Source organism: Zosterops lateralis (genome assembly GCF_965231275.1).
Source record: "Zosterops lateralis genome assembly, chromosome: 9".
NCBI classification, from domain to species: Eukaryota; Metazoa; Chordata; class Aves; order Passeriformes; family Zosteropidae; genus Zosterops; species Zosterops lateralis.
Genome location: NC_139769.1, coordinates 10,599,484 through 10,612,312, shown reverse-complemented (window position 1 = coordinate 10,612,312; position 12,829 = coordinate 10,599,484). Strand labels below are relative to the sequence as shown.

At 40.5% G+C, this 12,829-nt stretch overlaps 1 protein-coding gene across 8 annotated transcripts in view; it reads left to right on the top strand.

Annotated features, from left to right (window-relative positions):
- The window catches only part of ST3GAL3 (ST3 beta-galactoside alpha-2,3-sialyltransferase 3), a 175,970-nt gene that overhangs the window by 100,179 nt on the left and 62,962 nt on the right, over positions 1–12,829 (top strand). For all 8 annotated transcript variants that reach the window (XM_083868003.1, XM_083868001.1, XM_083868002.1 and 5 more), the window contains one exon: positions 5,867–5,961. In XM_083868003.1, coding sequence (XP_083724129.1) covers positions 5,867–5,961 — 95 coding nt within the window. The remainder of the gene's footprint in view (positions 1–5,866; positions 5,962–12,829) is intronic.

Sequence of the window (12,829 nt, the reverse complement as noted above, 5' to 3'; positions counted from 1 at the left end):
GTCCAGACAGTAGATTTTAATGTGTAATGATCCCAAGTATAAGAAGCATTTTTTTAAATGATTTTGTTTTCTTTGCTGCATTTTAGGACTGGTGTTACTATTTCTCTTTACCAGGGATACAAAGATTCTGTTTCTCTTTTGCAGCAGCCTTATAATATTTAATGGCTTATCATGTCCTTTTCCAGTTTTTTTTAAACTAAACAAAGTAATTTTTTTCCTAGCTTTCCTTGGATGTGGTGTTTTCTAGACCTTAGATCTTTTTCACATGAGGCCCAGAATTGGACATGGTCCTTGAATTGATGCTTTCTGATCTTGAATAAAGTTGAGTAGTTAACAGGTTTTACAGCTGTAATAGTTACATTTTTCATTCATGATAGGATGTTTATCTTTCCAAGAGTGTAACAATGTTCTTTATATGAACCACAGCACAGAGGATGGGGGCCTTTTAAGATACATCTTGGAGCAGCTGGTCCAGCTCTAAAGAGAGCAATGAGCAGGCAGTGAGAAAAGGTCTGCACTGATGAGTTTAAACAACCTCCTAGGTGATGGAGAGCAGAGCAGAGAGCAAGAAGGCTGAAGATGTTCCAGAGTGCCTCAAAGGTACAGAGCAATCATTCCCAGGGAAGTAGACAGGGATAACTGCTACATGGTCTCTGGGGTTTTGGTTCAGTTGATTTTACTGGCCCTTTCTTTTGCGCATGGAATAAAGCCTGTTCAAAGTAATCTTTTTGGAGTGGTGGTGACATTTACTGCAGAGCGCTGTCGTACTGCTGCGTAATTCAGTGGCATCACTGTGGGGAGTGGCCAAGCAGCCGAGACCTTTGCAGCCTGAGAGAGACAGCTGCAGATACACTCAAGGGTCTGTAGGCACAAAGAACATGGGAGAAGATGGGTGGGGATCTCTGGCTCACACTCTCTTGCAAAAGAGTTAGCTGGTCTCAAATGGCACTCGTAGGGTGCCCTGACCAACCTTTCCTCAGTGTTGTCTTTACCATATTATTTTGTTTTAGACTTCTGCAGTTTGTTAAAATCAACTTAATTTTTGGCCTGATCTCTGCTGTTAAAGATATTTCTCTTACACCCATCTTTTGGGGCAGGGGTGGTGCTCATTTGCTGATATAGGAAAAGTAGTATGTTGGTTGTAGGATGGGGTTAATACTTATTAATGCAGTTTCTTAAATTTTTCAGCTCCTTGAGGAATCTTTGAGCTGCTTGAATTTTTGACAGAGGATTAATGTCAATAAGAAATGTAAAACCAGGATGTCACAAACCTCCTCATTCCTATGCTATCACACCATGCTGCTCCCCAGAGAAGGGAGGCAAGGGAGACAGCATACATCTAGATCTCAGTAAGGAAAAAGGAAAAGGTTAGTTTAGATTTTCTCCCTCCATAAATGCCTTTGTCAGGGCTAATGATTCAGCATTCAAGAACTTCAGTTTGTGTTTAATTAATAACACTGGTGAATTTTGTGCCTTCTGTCTAACCATGGATGCTTTTGATCATCAGCAAACAGAAGATAGAAGTCACGCCAGAACAAATAAATAATTTATTTGTGTAGTTTTTAAAAAAGAGAAGCTGTTCCTGCCCATTTACAAATGCAGCATGCAGGTTTTGCACAGCATAAGTTCTAGCACTGTTTGGGCTTTTTTGTTTCAGCTTTCAGTTTTTTAGCACTACTGGTTCTCCTTAATTAAAGAATAGACAAAAACGTGAGTCAGCTTAAAGGAGGATGTTTAAAAAAGGAATATCTGAAATATAAGCTCACAGTGGAGCTTAGTGGCTGCCAGTCTGCCTTTCCTTAGTGTTGTGGTTCCTTAGGAACGTGGTGCCATCTTCTCCTTTACTCATTCAGGAACGTGACCTTTTCTTCATCCCTCCTCATTAAAGCCAAAGACACATAAATCAGTTTATTTATTTTACTTTCTCTGAGATGCAGCTTTTTCACTTCTACACATTTATATATTAATTGCCTGGAAAGCAGCAGATACAGAGTAGGGAGCAGATTCTAGTCAAGATTCAATGTCTGAAATTGTCCCATAGCTACCTTGCATAGCAACTGCAAGATAGTTTGGGAAGTAAGAGCTGCTTATGTTGTGCACCTCAATGCTCATCAAAGAGTGGTCCAGTATCAGGGACAAAATGGAAAGGCCGAAAAACTTGGCTGGGGAGCTTCTGGCAGGCTAGCTCCACCTTCAGAAATGGTTTGGGGTCACAACTCTTCATGTCAGGGAGGAAAAAACTGGAAATTTAATGTTTTGTCACATAAGCCAGAATCCCAAGGAACAAATATATATCACATTTTTGTGTGATTATAGATTCCTGTTTAAGAACAGTTTCTGGCAGAACACTCGCTTCCTTTTGCTGTGCATGGTGACAAATTGTTAGAGATTTTATTAATGTCTTTGTATGAGGAATTCAAACTTGAGAACTGGGAGAGATTTGTTTTGTACCTCACAATTATCATGTCAAGCATTTAGTCCATTTAGATGTCATTTGTGTTTTAGCAGGGTATGCCATTCAAACTAGAGATTGTAGATGCTTGGCATTTCTCTCTCAAATTACACTGGTCATAAGTGTGTGCCACAAGAAGCCAAATTCCTCAACTTCTCAGGCTGTCATGCAATGAGATTGCATTATGTCTGTTCTGGAATTTGGGATGGAGTAGAGAGGAAGTGCTTAAAATTTAAATCTGAAAAATGGAAACTTTCACTTTCTGCGCCATTTTCGGCAGGAGCTCAAACCTGTTATGTGTCTGGAGCTGTGGTTGCCAGTGAAGCCAACCTGCCTTTATGCAGCTGTGACAGGCAAAAATGCAGCATCCCGTACCAAGCTGCTCAGGACACGTGGAGTTTTAACATAATTCAGAAACATTTGCTTTTTCTGTTTGACAAACTCTCATACATTCCTTGGAATGTATTTTAGGTGCTCTGCGGAGAGCAGTCCCATGGCCTGTTTGAGGCAAATCCCAATATTTCATGAAGGGCCTTGGAATACGCCAGATGCAGTTCAGAGCTGAGATGGAACAGCCTTGCTCCTGGAGAGTCTGGCAGACAGCATTTCCCTGTCACTGCTGGACATCAGTTCTGGCTTGCTGTGATTTATTGAGGTGGCAAAGCACATGAGCTTACAGCATTCATGATTTCCTAATATTTCCAAAAAGGAATTGCTTTCAAGATTTATGGGAGCAAAATATCTTTAAACTTGCTCCCTTTTTTTCCCACATGGATATAATATTTCCCCAAAACTTTTCTTCCTCCTTAAATGAAGCAAAAGTATGAATTAAAAGTCTTTTTCCCTGGCCCTGTATGCAAGAGTATTAAATATTACCAAATAATAGTAGCTAGTCTAAGGGTATTGCATTCTTTGCTATAAAAATCCCTACATTTACTTGTAGCAAATACAATAAAAAGGCCAATGATCATTTCACCCTTTCTTTGGCATCACTTTGGTGCCCTGGTAGTCACATGCAGAAGCAATACCATAGAGCATTAGATCAGTCATGCCTTGAGCTTCAGCTGACTTTGGGAACCCCCCTGGTGTCTAGGGACACTTAGGAGGATCTCACTTTCTTCCTGGTTTTACCAGACACCTTGTAAATAGGAATCTGCATTAGGGAGAAGCACTCTTTACTCTACATCAGGCTACTTTAAATTGTCTTTTCCAGGTGTATCACTTGCAACAGGCCAGTTATTTGCATGTATAAATAACAGCATCTTCTGAGTTAGGCCCAAACTTACAGCCTTCTTTCTCATGCAGTGCTTTTGAACAGGTGAAGTGAGCTGGCAAAGGTTTTATTTACACTGCACCTCTTTAATCCCCTTGTTTCTTGAGAAGAAAATAAAACCTGCTCATATATGCATTTTCTGAAGCACCCAAGTTTTTCCTGGAGACTGCATGTCACAGCAGCAACCAGGGTAGTTTGGTGACCTTACAAAGCAGCCCCAAGGTGCTGGGAAGCCCCGGGCAATGCTGTCATCCCTCACTGGAGCTCCTGCATGGGGAGAACAGGCACCACTCTGTGGGACCTGGCTTCTGCTGGGTTCAAGGTGTGGCTGTAAAGGAAAGGCTGTGAACATCTATGCTGTAGCCCTTCAGCTTATAAAAGCTCTTGCATTGTATGACAGTCCTGCAAAGATTCTTTCTGTTGATGTTGGAAGGAGGTGGAGATAAGTCCCTGGTGACCCCACATCCAGGGAAACATAATAATTATATCTTGGTGCACCAAGATGGGTGAGAAAACACTGAACTAATTTGTCAGGTTATTGAAGTTTTTAGGATATTTTCAGAGTAAATGTGTTATAGTTAATGCTGTATTATTCTTTATTTGTTTTTAAATAGGCCTGTGGGGTGTTTTTACTTAAAAGCTTCAGAAGCTCTAATATATCATGCCTCCTCCACCTTTTCCCAGATAAAGTTATATATATATATATATATGCTTTTGTATTCTCAGCTCTGGAAAAACATTCCTTTCCTTCTAGATCAACCATGTCATCTGCACGTCTTGCTTTTATGGTTATAAATGATCTTATTAAAGATTGCATGAGTGGATGTGAAGCAGTATGCATGGGTGAATCTGAGTAGTCTTGTTTTGTTAAATTCTCTTTCCCCTTTCCATAGATTTCTGCATCCGTGATTTACTGGGCATCTAGGATAGGACTTCACTTTGATCAGTTTATAATTTAGATTTTATTCCATCCTTTCCTCACTGTGCTGCTGTTTGAAATTGTTGCTCTGTACCTAACTGTGGCATAGTGTAGATGATTTTATCCTAAATCAGGTAGTTCAAGTCCAAAGATTATCTGATTGCTGTAAGAGTTCCATGCTGAGAACAGAAACAGCCTGAAGGGAGAGCTAAACCTGTGGGTTACATCTGTCCTGCTCCCATGTGTAGGTTGACTAAGCTGGATCTATTTCAGGGGCATGTACCTTGCTCTGTAATGGAGGTGCTTTCTCTGACTCTGAACATGTAGTACATTCCTTTTCATGGTGAGATTGATTTTGATCCAGAACATTTCTGCTACTGTTTTGATATGATTGAATTAACAGATTTCTAATAGTATTAGCATGCTTTCTAGTATACTTGATACACTCAGAAATGGTCCCATATGGAAGTTAATGTTTCTATATTTGCTAATTGTTTCCTTTTCTCTGGCCACTGTAGTAAACGTTTCTAGAAGAGAAAATTTTTTACTAGCTGCTGTGTTTGTGTGTTGGGGGTATAATTAGGATAATGTATTTCCATAATGACATGGTTAAGATGGACTAGGTCTCTCTTTTGTAAGGGATTCTGGCTAGATCATAACTGTTTGGTTTGGCAGGGACCTCTCTTGAGTCATTTATATGTTAATGAATGCAGAAGAAGGCACTGAATTTCCATTTCCTTTCTCTGTAGACTACAAGCTGCTTCATGATCTCCTGAACTGTTTTCTTTCTTGCCTGTGTGGTGATAGCTGCTGTGTATGAGCACAAGTGAGGCTGAAGCAGACCCCTCACACGCTCACACAGACAGCACATAAACTGGCTTGGGCTCACAAAGCTGGGAATTAAACTGCCTAAACCCTCCTTGCAATTTACAATTTATTGTAGCTGAATTAATAGCCAAACAGTACTAGGGCAGTTCTAAATTGTTGAGTGGAAATGATTGCCAAGTTCACAACTTGAGTGATTTGAGTGTCCTTGTGGCAAAAATTCTGGCAAGTTTGTGTCACTGCAGTCATCTTTGGGTAAAAGTAAAATTTTCCACATTACTCTACTGCCAGTAACAATGTAGAATCAGCACATAGGTATGGATTGACTCAACATTCCTGCAGAAGTTTATCATTTCTAGTTCAAGAGTTAATTTCTGTCTCGTTTTGGTTTTCTCAGGTTTTCGAAGCCGGCACCAATGTTCTTGGATGATTCCTTCAGGAAATGGGCACGTATCAGGGACTTTGTACCTCCCTTTGGAATTAAAGGACAAGGTATGGGAAAACTGCAGCTGTTGGAGAAGAAGATGGTTCTGCAGATGCTTGCCCCATTTTCTTTTCTGTTTTGAAAACTCAGATGGTCTTTGGGCTCAGTTTATTTCCTCTGTTTGAGAGAATTATTATATATGTAGTTCTCAGAAATGCAGAAGGGTTTTTACTTCTGGACTGTGGACTTCAGAGCCTGGCCTTAGGGAAGATGGTTTAGTACATGTGGAGAATCAGTGCAACAATGGCAATTTAGACCAACGATCACATTCTTGAAGAAGCATTTTGACACTGGCTGACAGAAGACCTTGTAGTAGCTTTGCTGACAGCAGCAGACTTTAAACTGGTTTGAAGTACCTTTTAGTCAGTAATTCTCTAAAGAGCAGGAAAGATGCCTTGGGCTTGACCACTGATACAAATCTTCATTTTTTCTTTTCATAGAATTTTATAGTTGGGCCACTTATTTACTTATATAACAAGCAAGGAAAGTATGTTCAGATGCTTTGATGATAATTTTAATATGCCCTGTCCTCCAGCTGGAGCGAGGCAGCAGGGGCTGTGTGTCAGGTGTGCTGTGGGAAAGCAGGAGTGGTAGCTGGTGAGATGAGATGGGAGCCAGTAGCCCAGCCAGGAGATGATCTGTTTTGGGGTGACAAGCTCGTACCTGTCCCACATGTGCTATCACAAGTGGTGGTGGAGCAGGAGGCTTGTGCTCACTGCAGTGATTTGCTGCAGACTATCTGAGGTCCTGTGTATTTAAGAAGTTTTTGTGGCATTGCATCAACTTGGAAGTTTTTTTTCCACTGACAAACTCAAGATTACAGATAATCCTGTAGGAATTGAAATACCTGGTGGAGAAAGATCTGCAGCCACAGAAAGCCTGGCTCTGTGTCTCTCCCTGGCAGCAGGTGTGGTAGTTGTCCGAACAATCTCTGATCAAATCAAATCAAAGGCTCTACTGACAAATTGCTTTTGGCTTGCATCAGTTCCCTTCTTTGTTTTGTCCATGCCTTGTCCAGTCAGTCTTTTGCAGCTCAATAGGAAGCTAATTACTGTCCTCTAAATCAGCCAGCAGAGTTTGCAGCAAAGAACTGACAGTGGCAGCACAAGTGGGAGGCTGCTGTGACCACAGGAGGGCTTGTCCCCTTCTAACCAGAGCACAAGGTGTATAAAGCTAAGGCAAGGTGCCTGGCCAGTGTGGAGGTGGGATTTGCAGGTTACATGTGATGTCAGCTAGACCTAATAAAAATCATTCCATTAAACTGAATCCAAATGGAGAAATTCACCAAAAGAGAATGACAGAACAGCTCTGGCAGCCTTCTCTCTGGGTTTGTTGCCAGCTTGTATCACCACTGCAATGTTATGTAAATCTGGTGTTTTATATTGGATTTCCTCAGTTAAAAAGACAAATGAGAAATTGCCATTATTTAAATGGCTGTGAGCTGAAGCCATGGGACGGAAACTGTTGAATAGGTTATTTTTTTAACACCCTCCTGGGACTGAATTTTGTGCCAAATTTCAGTCTGGAGCAAGTTGTGTGTGTGGGAGGGTTGAATTATAAATCTGTGTAGCCCCGGATTTCTAATGGCTGTGCTGACAGGCTGTGAGTCCTAGCGATGCGAATGGCGCCCTTTCATGTTACACATCACTTGGAATTCTTGCATCAGTCTTTTCTGGCTGTCCCGTGGGATGCATTTGGGCTCAGACGACTGATTGGAATGATGGGATCAGCACCTCATTAGGGCTTTCAGTCAGGGCAATCTAATGATACCCAAACAAATGATCCAGGCAGGCAGTGTGGAGCTCAGTCACCTGCTGGTGCAAGGTGAAGACTCTCAGAGCTGGGATGTGCATGGGGAAAGGAGTAGTCAGGGTTGCTGAGAAAGTGTAGAGAGATGTGGCTGTGTTGAAACAGATAGGGCAGGAGCTCTGCTCTGTGTGTTAGGCAGCCCTGTGACTGTCAGCTGGGATTTCCAGCTGCATCACACTGGGAAAGGTGGTTGGTGTTTATAGACACTGTCTGCAGCTGAGATGGTGATGGGAAGACCTTGCTGAGAGCTGTGGTGAATATCACCTGCTGTTTTTAAGTCACTGTGATCTATATCCAAGTGCAAAATGGCTTTTTGTTTGTTTGGGTCTTTTTGGATTTGCATTTTTTGTGTGTGAAATGCAGCTATGGGATTGAACTTGGTTTCAGTAATGCTGCATGTTCCAAGGAAATTCTGGAAACTAATCTGTGGTAGTTTGAAAGTGCTACAGTTATGAAATCAAGGGATTCTTAGCAGCTTGGAAGCTAATACACCATTTCTGCTTTCTCTTGTTGAAGTTTCTATTCTTACCTAAGTTTGCTTTGCTTTGTCTCTGAAAAAAGTTTAATTAAGTCCTTTTTTATCCATCACTTTGTGTTTACTGGTCCAAGAAAGGACAGTTCCAAGATTGCAAGAATGAGTCTTGCAATATTTAGGGGAAAGCAGCTTTTGAAGAGTATTGTCTACTGGGCTGCACTAATTTGGAATAACAAGTCTCTATAAATTTCATGTAAAAGGGTAGAAATGGTTCAGAAATTTTCAGGTCAGGACTATTGCTCTTTAAAGGTTATCATATCAAGGAGAGGGACAGTATGCTGATGATTTTGACAGAGTCCATCAGAGATTTTCATTTTCTTCAATGAGAATCTGATTGTAAAGACAGTTCTCCTAACTCTAAATGCTTAAAAGTACTCAGTACAACATAAAAAGTTTAACAGTGTTTCCTTGTGAAAGATTTCTCACTCCTTCACTCCAGTGGTTACTTTCTGATTTGGCCATTAGCCCAGGCAAGGAGGTTTTATGGACACAGTGCTCCATTCTTGGCAAAAGCATTTGTGTGTAGAAGCCCTCAAGGTAAATATGGTCCTGAATATGAAAGTTTTAAGACTTTCCCCTGAATGCTGCTGGTTGTGAAATGGACTATTGCAGTAGGAGTACTGCACATCCCATGTAAGATGGGAAACTGCTGCTATTGTCATTTAACGGCCTTAGTGATTATTTACATGCTATAAAAGAGGCACAGAATAAGCAGGTGGCAACCCTGCTCCTTTATGAGCAGGGCTTTCTGAGATGAGGTGTGTGGTATGAAGTCTTGTGCAAACCCTTGAACAGTGGTTCTCAGAGTCCTCAACTAGGTGTTAGAAATAGATGAAGAGGAACTTAAGAGCAACCGTTGTACCTTTTCCTTAACCTGTCTTAAATAGGCAGGATTTTAGTATATGTTGTAGTTGTTAACTCTGTTCACCATAGATCTGGACCAAGGATTGGTCCTAATTACTTGATCACAATGCCCAGCAACCTGGGACAAAAGCAGAGGTGAGAGCTGTCATAAGTGTTGGAGCTGATCCAGCAGGTTGAAGATTTTGCATTCATCACAGACGTCTGTAGACTTTGTGGAAACTCTGACTTCCTCTATGTGCAGAAAATAAGGGAAATAACAGGTATGAAGAGGTGTGATCATGTTTTGACACCATAAATGGTCACTGCCAGTATCTAGTTTGGCCATTCATGTAGCAGTGGGTCTAGGTTTTGCCCAGTATGAGATTATTTTAGAATCTGGATAAAGATTTTCTAAATGAGGAATGGCTTTGTTGACAAACAGACCAGTGTCATGTTTAACTGCACTTAGTTTTAAAAACTGAGATAGTCTGCCTGCCACACCAAACTTGTTGTCTCCTACTGTGGGATTTGACAGAGTCTGGAAACGGGATGGGCCACTCTTAAGTGCTTGGAAACGATGACTCCATCTCTATTAATAAATAAAGCGGTTGTCCTGTGGTTGTGAATGCTGTTGAGCACATTGTTCAAACAGATTAACTCCCTGCCCCCCACAAAAATAGAGTGGCTATGTCCAGGCTTCCTATCAAGAAAGGTCACTGGCCTGTATTAGCCTGTGAATGCGTGAGAATTGTAGAGGAGGATGTTTGTTGGCCCTGGTGAGCACATCTGGGACTGTGCTAACACTTTAATAGTATGGACTCGAGTAGGACCGTGCGGGTCCATGCCCTGCTGCCAATTTGTTTACTGGTGTGTTTATAGCCAAAGTGAGAAACACAATGAAATTGGGCAACTCTCACAGTTGTCAAGAAGATCAAACTGTAACAAGAAGTTGGAACTCTAAAAGCTTCAAATGTCAGTTCCTGTGGGGGACAGCTCCAGCTGCCGAGCACCCTCCTGTGTCCCAGGCTATTGTTTTGGCATTAACTAGGATGTTGGAGTGCCTCCCATGTTTCACCATTTACAAGGGTATAATTTACTTGTAGGAATTCTTTCCCAGCACCCACCAACTCAGTTGTTGCAACTTTTTTAGGTGAAGAGCAGGGAGACTGCAGCAGTCTTGGGTTCTTAAATGAGCCACATGGAGGGTTTTTTTAAAATTTAAATTGAAATTTCTTCTTTTGGATTTGCACCCTTTTCTAGCAGTGCTTTGATCAATGTAATTATGGAGGTATGAATATGCCTATGCTGTCCATGTAATTGCAGAGATTCTCTAGCATGTGCACTGCTCTCAGGGTTAAATTTGTCAATGGATAAGCAATGGAAAAATTGTTTATAGTGTTAGTAAGGTTATTAATCCCAGAGGACCTCCTCCCCAAATTTACCTCTGTAGCTAAAGCAAAAGGAAAGAGTTATTTGGAGAAGGGCAACAAACAAGACCGGAGAAATACCTGACTATTAATAGAATTTCTCAGTACATGTGGTTTGAAGAATATAAAAGGCTTTCATAAGAAAGAGTAGCAAGTATCTGGCATCCTTGCTGTGTAATGAGAATGGGAGAGTTGCTGCACTTTTTTTTTTTTAGCTTAAGTGAAAACATATGGCACAGCATACACTAAAAAACTAAACAGACATGATCAATGTAATATCTCTTCCATGCATTTAGTCAGTAGTTGTGTAATTATGCAGTAATTATGGGTTTTCAATTCCACCTTTGTTCCTCCTGGGTTGTCTTGAGCAGAGAGGTGGCCCTTGGTTGGCCCTGAATCAGTTTGTCTTTGAAGGTGATAGTTATCTCGTGGAGAGTGATTGTATTGTCACCATCTCAGAATTTCCCTCCCATCAAGACACTAGGAAGCTCCTCAATGATGATAAGAAAATATTAAGAACATGTTTGGAATGTTACAGTTTTATCAAATGTAATATGAACTACTGGCCAGGAGACTTTGTATTTTCACTTGATACTGGAAGGATGTCTGGAACTGGTGACACATTCAGTGACAAAGGAATTAAGTCTTTGTCCAGACCACCAATGCTAATGGATGTATTGTGCAATGATTAACTGTTCTTGTACTTGGTTTTATTTGGATGTTTTCTTTTGTGTCAGTGCTCCTGGGAAAAGCCATGGTTCAGTGCTGTTCAGCAGTTGTTCAGTAGTCTCATGGGGCAGAGGTCATTCATCTCCAGTGAAAATGTTGAGTTTTCAGGCCTGCAAAAGTTGGCATATCACAATGTTATTGGGAGAAAATATCCTGGGTTTTTTATGCATGCTCTTTTCTTGCATAGCTTTTTCATTTACATTGGCTTTCTTGGCATGAGCAATGCTTAATCTCTGAGAAAACATATTAAGTTGGACATGACAATTACAATTTACAGCTGATTCAAGAAAAAAAAAAAAAACATTAGAAAAGTAGGTATTTTTGAACCTAATCTTCTTACACTTTGTAGAGACTGGAGTACCACATTCAGACACCTTGTCTACATTTGACTTGGTCTGAATGACGCATTTTATGCTTTAATTCTCCAACTTTATCCTCATTTTGTTAGTGGTACTCTGCTGTACAGATTATTTTCCTACTGTAAGCATTCTTTCATTCTTCATGTCTTATTCCTCTAACAGAAAAGCAGAAGCACAAGCATGTATAGCCTTTAGTTCTGTTCAGAGTAGGTATTAACGAGGTTGTTGTTTCTTCCTTGGATTGGCAGCACATTTCTGAACTAGATTCCACTAGAATTTTGCATTTGACCAAAATTGGTAAGAGTTACCATTATCATGTGGGAATATAGATATAAAAATGTTGATGTTTCCCCAGGGAATTTAGCTGATTTTATAGCCTAAAGAAATTAAAGGAGTGGTTTGAAGGGAACAAAAAGTTGAATGTTTCAGAAAAGAGGTAGAGGGTTGACTTTTAATTACTGAATAAAACTTCTAAAGGGAAGTGATGTTGTGAATTTTGAAGTTAAATCCCTTCTCATTCTTGAGCTCTCATGATGCAAGTACAACAGTATAGTCCCTTATTTCAATCAAAACTGAGGCTTTGCTATTGAGTGTGCCTAAAGAATACTCCTGCTCCCAGCTCACTGAGAATGAAGATACAAACCTTAAGTTTGCAGTTAATTGGATGACTCCATATTGGAGTTCTTCACAGAAGTCTTGAATTGCAATGGAAACATGGATATGATATTATTCCTCTCTTCTGTCTCCAGTAGAGAAGAGCAGATCTCTGGTTGTTGTGTCTTGAAGTGCTATTTATTAATGCCTCTACAAGGACCAGAAGAATTAGAAATCACTGTAGTAGTTACTGAGTTTTTTGGCCGTGAAGATATTGCCTGGCTATGTGTGAAGGGTCATCAAAAATGTGGAGCCCTCTGTAACAACTGTATTTATGTTCCTCCTTGTGAATCTTTCAAGGACTGTTTTTATTTGGCGTGAATTTGCCTCTTTCTACAGACTTTATTGCTTCCTGTGCATTGAACTCGAGTTTAGATGAAAATTGTTAATGCATGGTTATTGCAAAATGTTGCCCAATTTTTTTTGCATAATTGTTTTTTAAATTAATGTTCCAACTTTCCAAGCCCTGGGATTATGTTGGGAACTAAGCTTGTATTCTGAAAAAACAAACTCTTGGTTG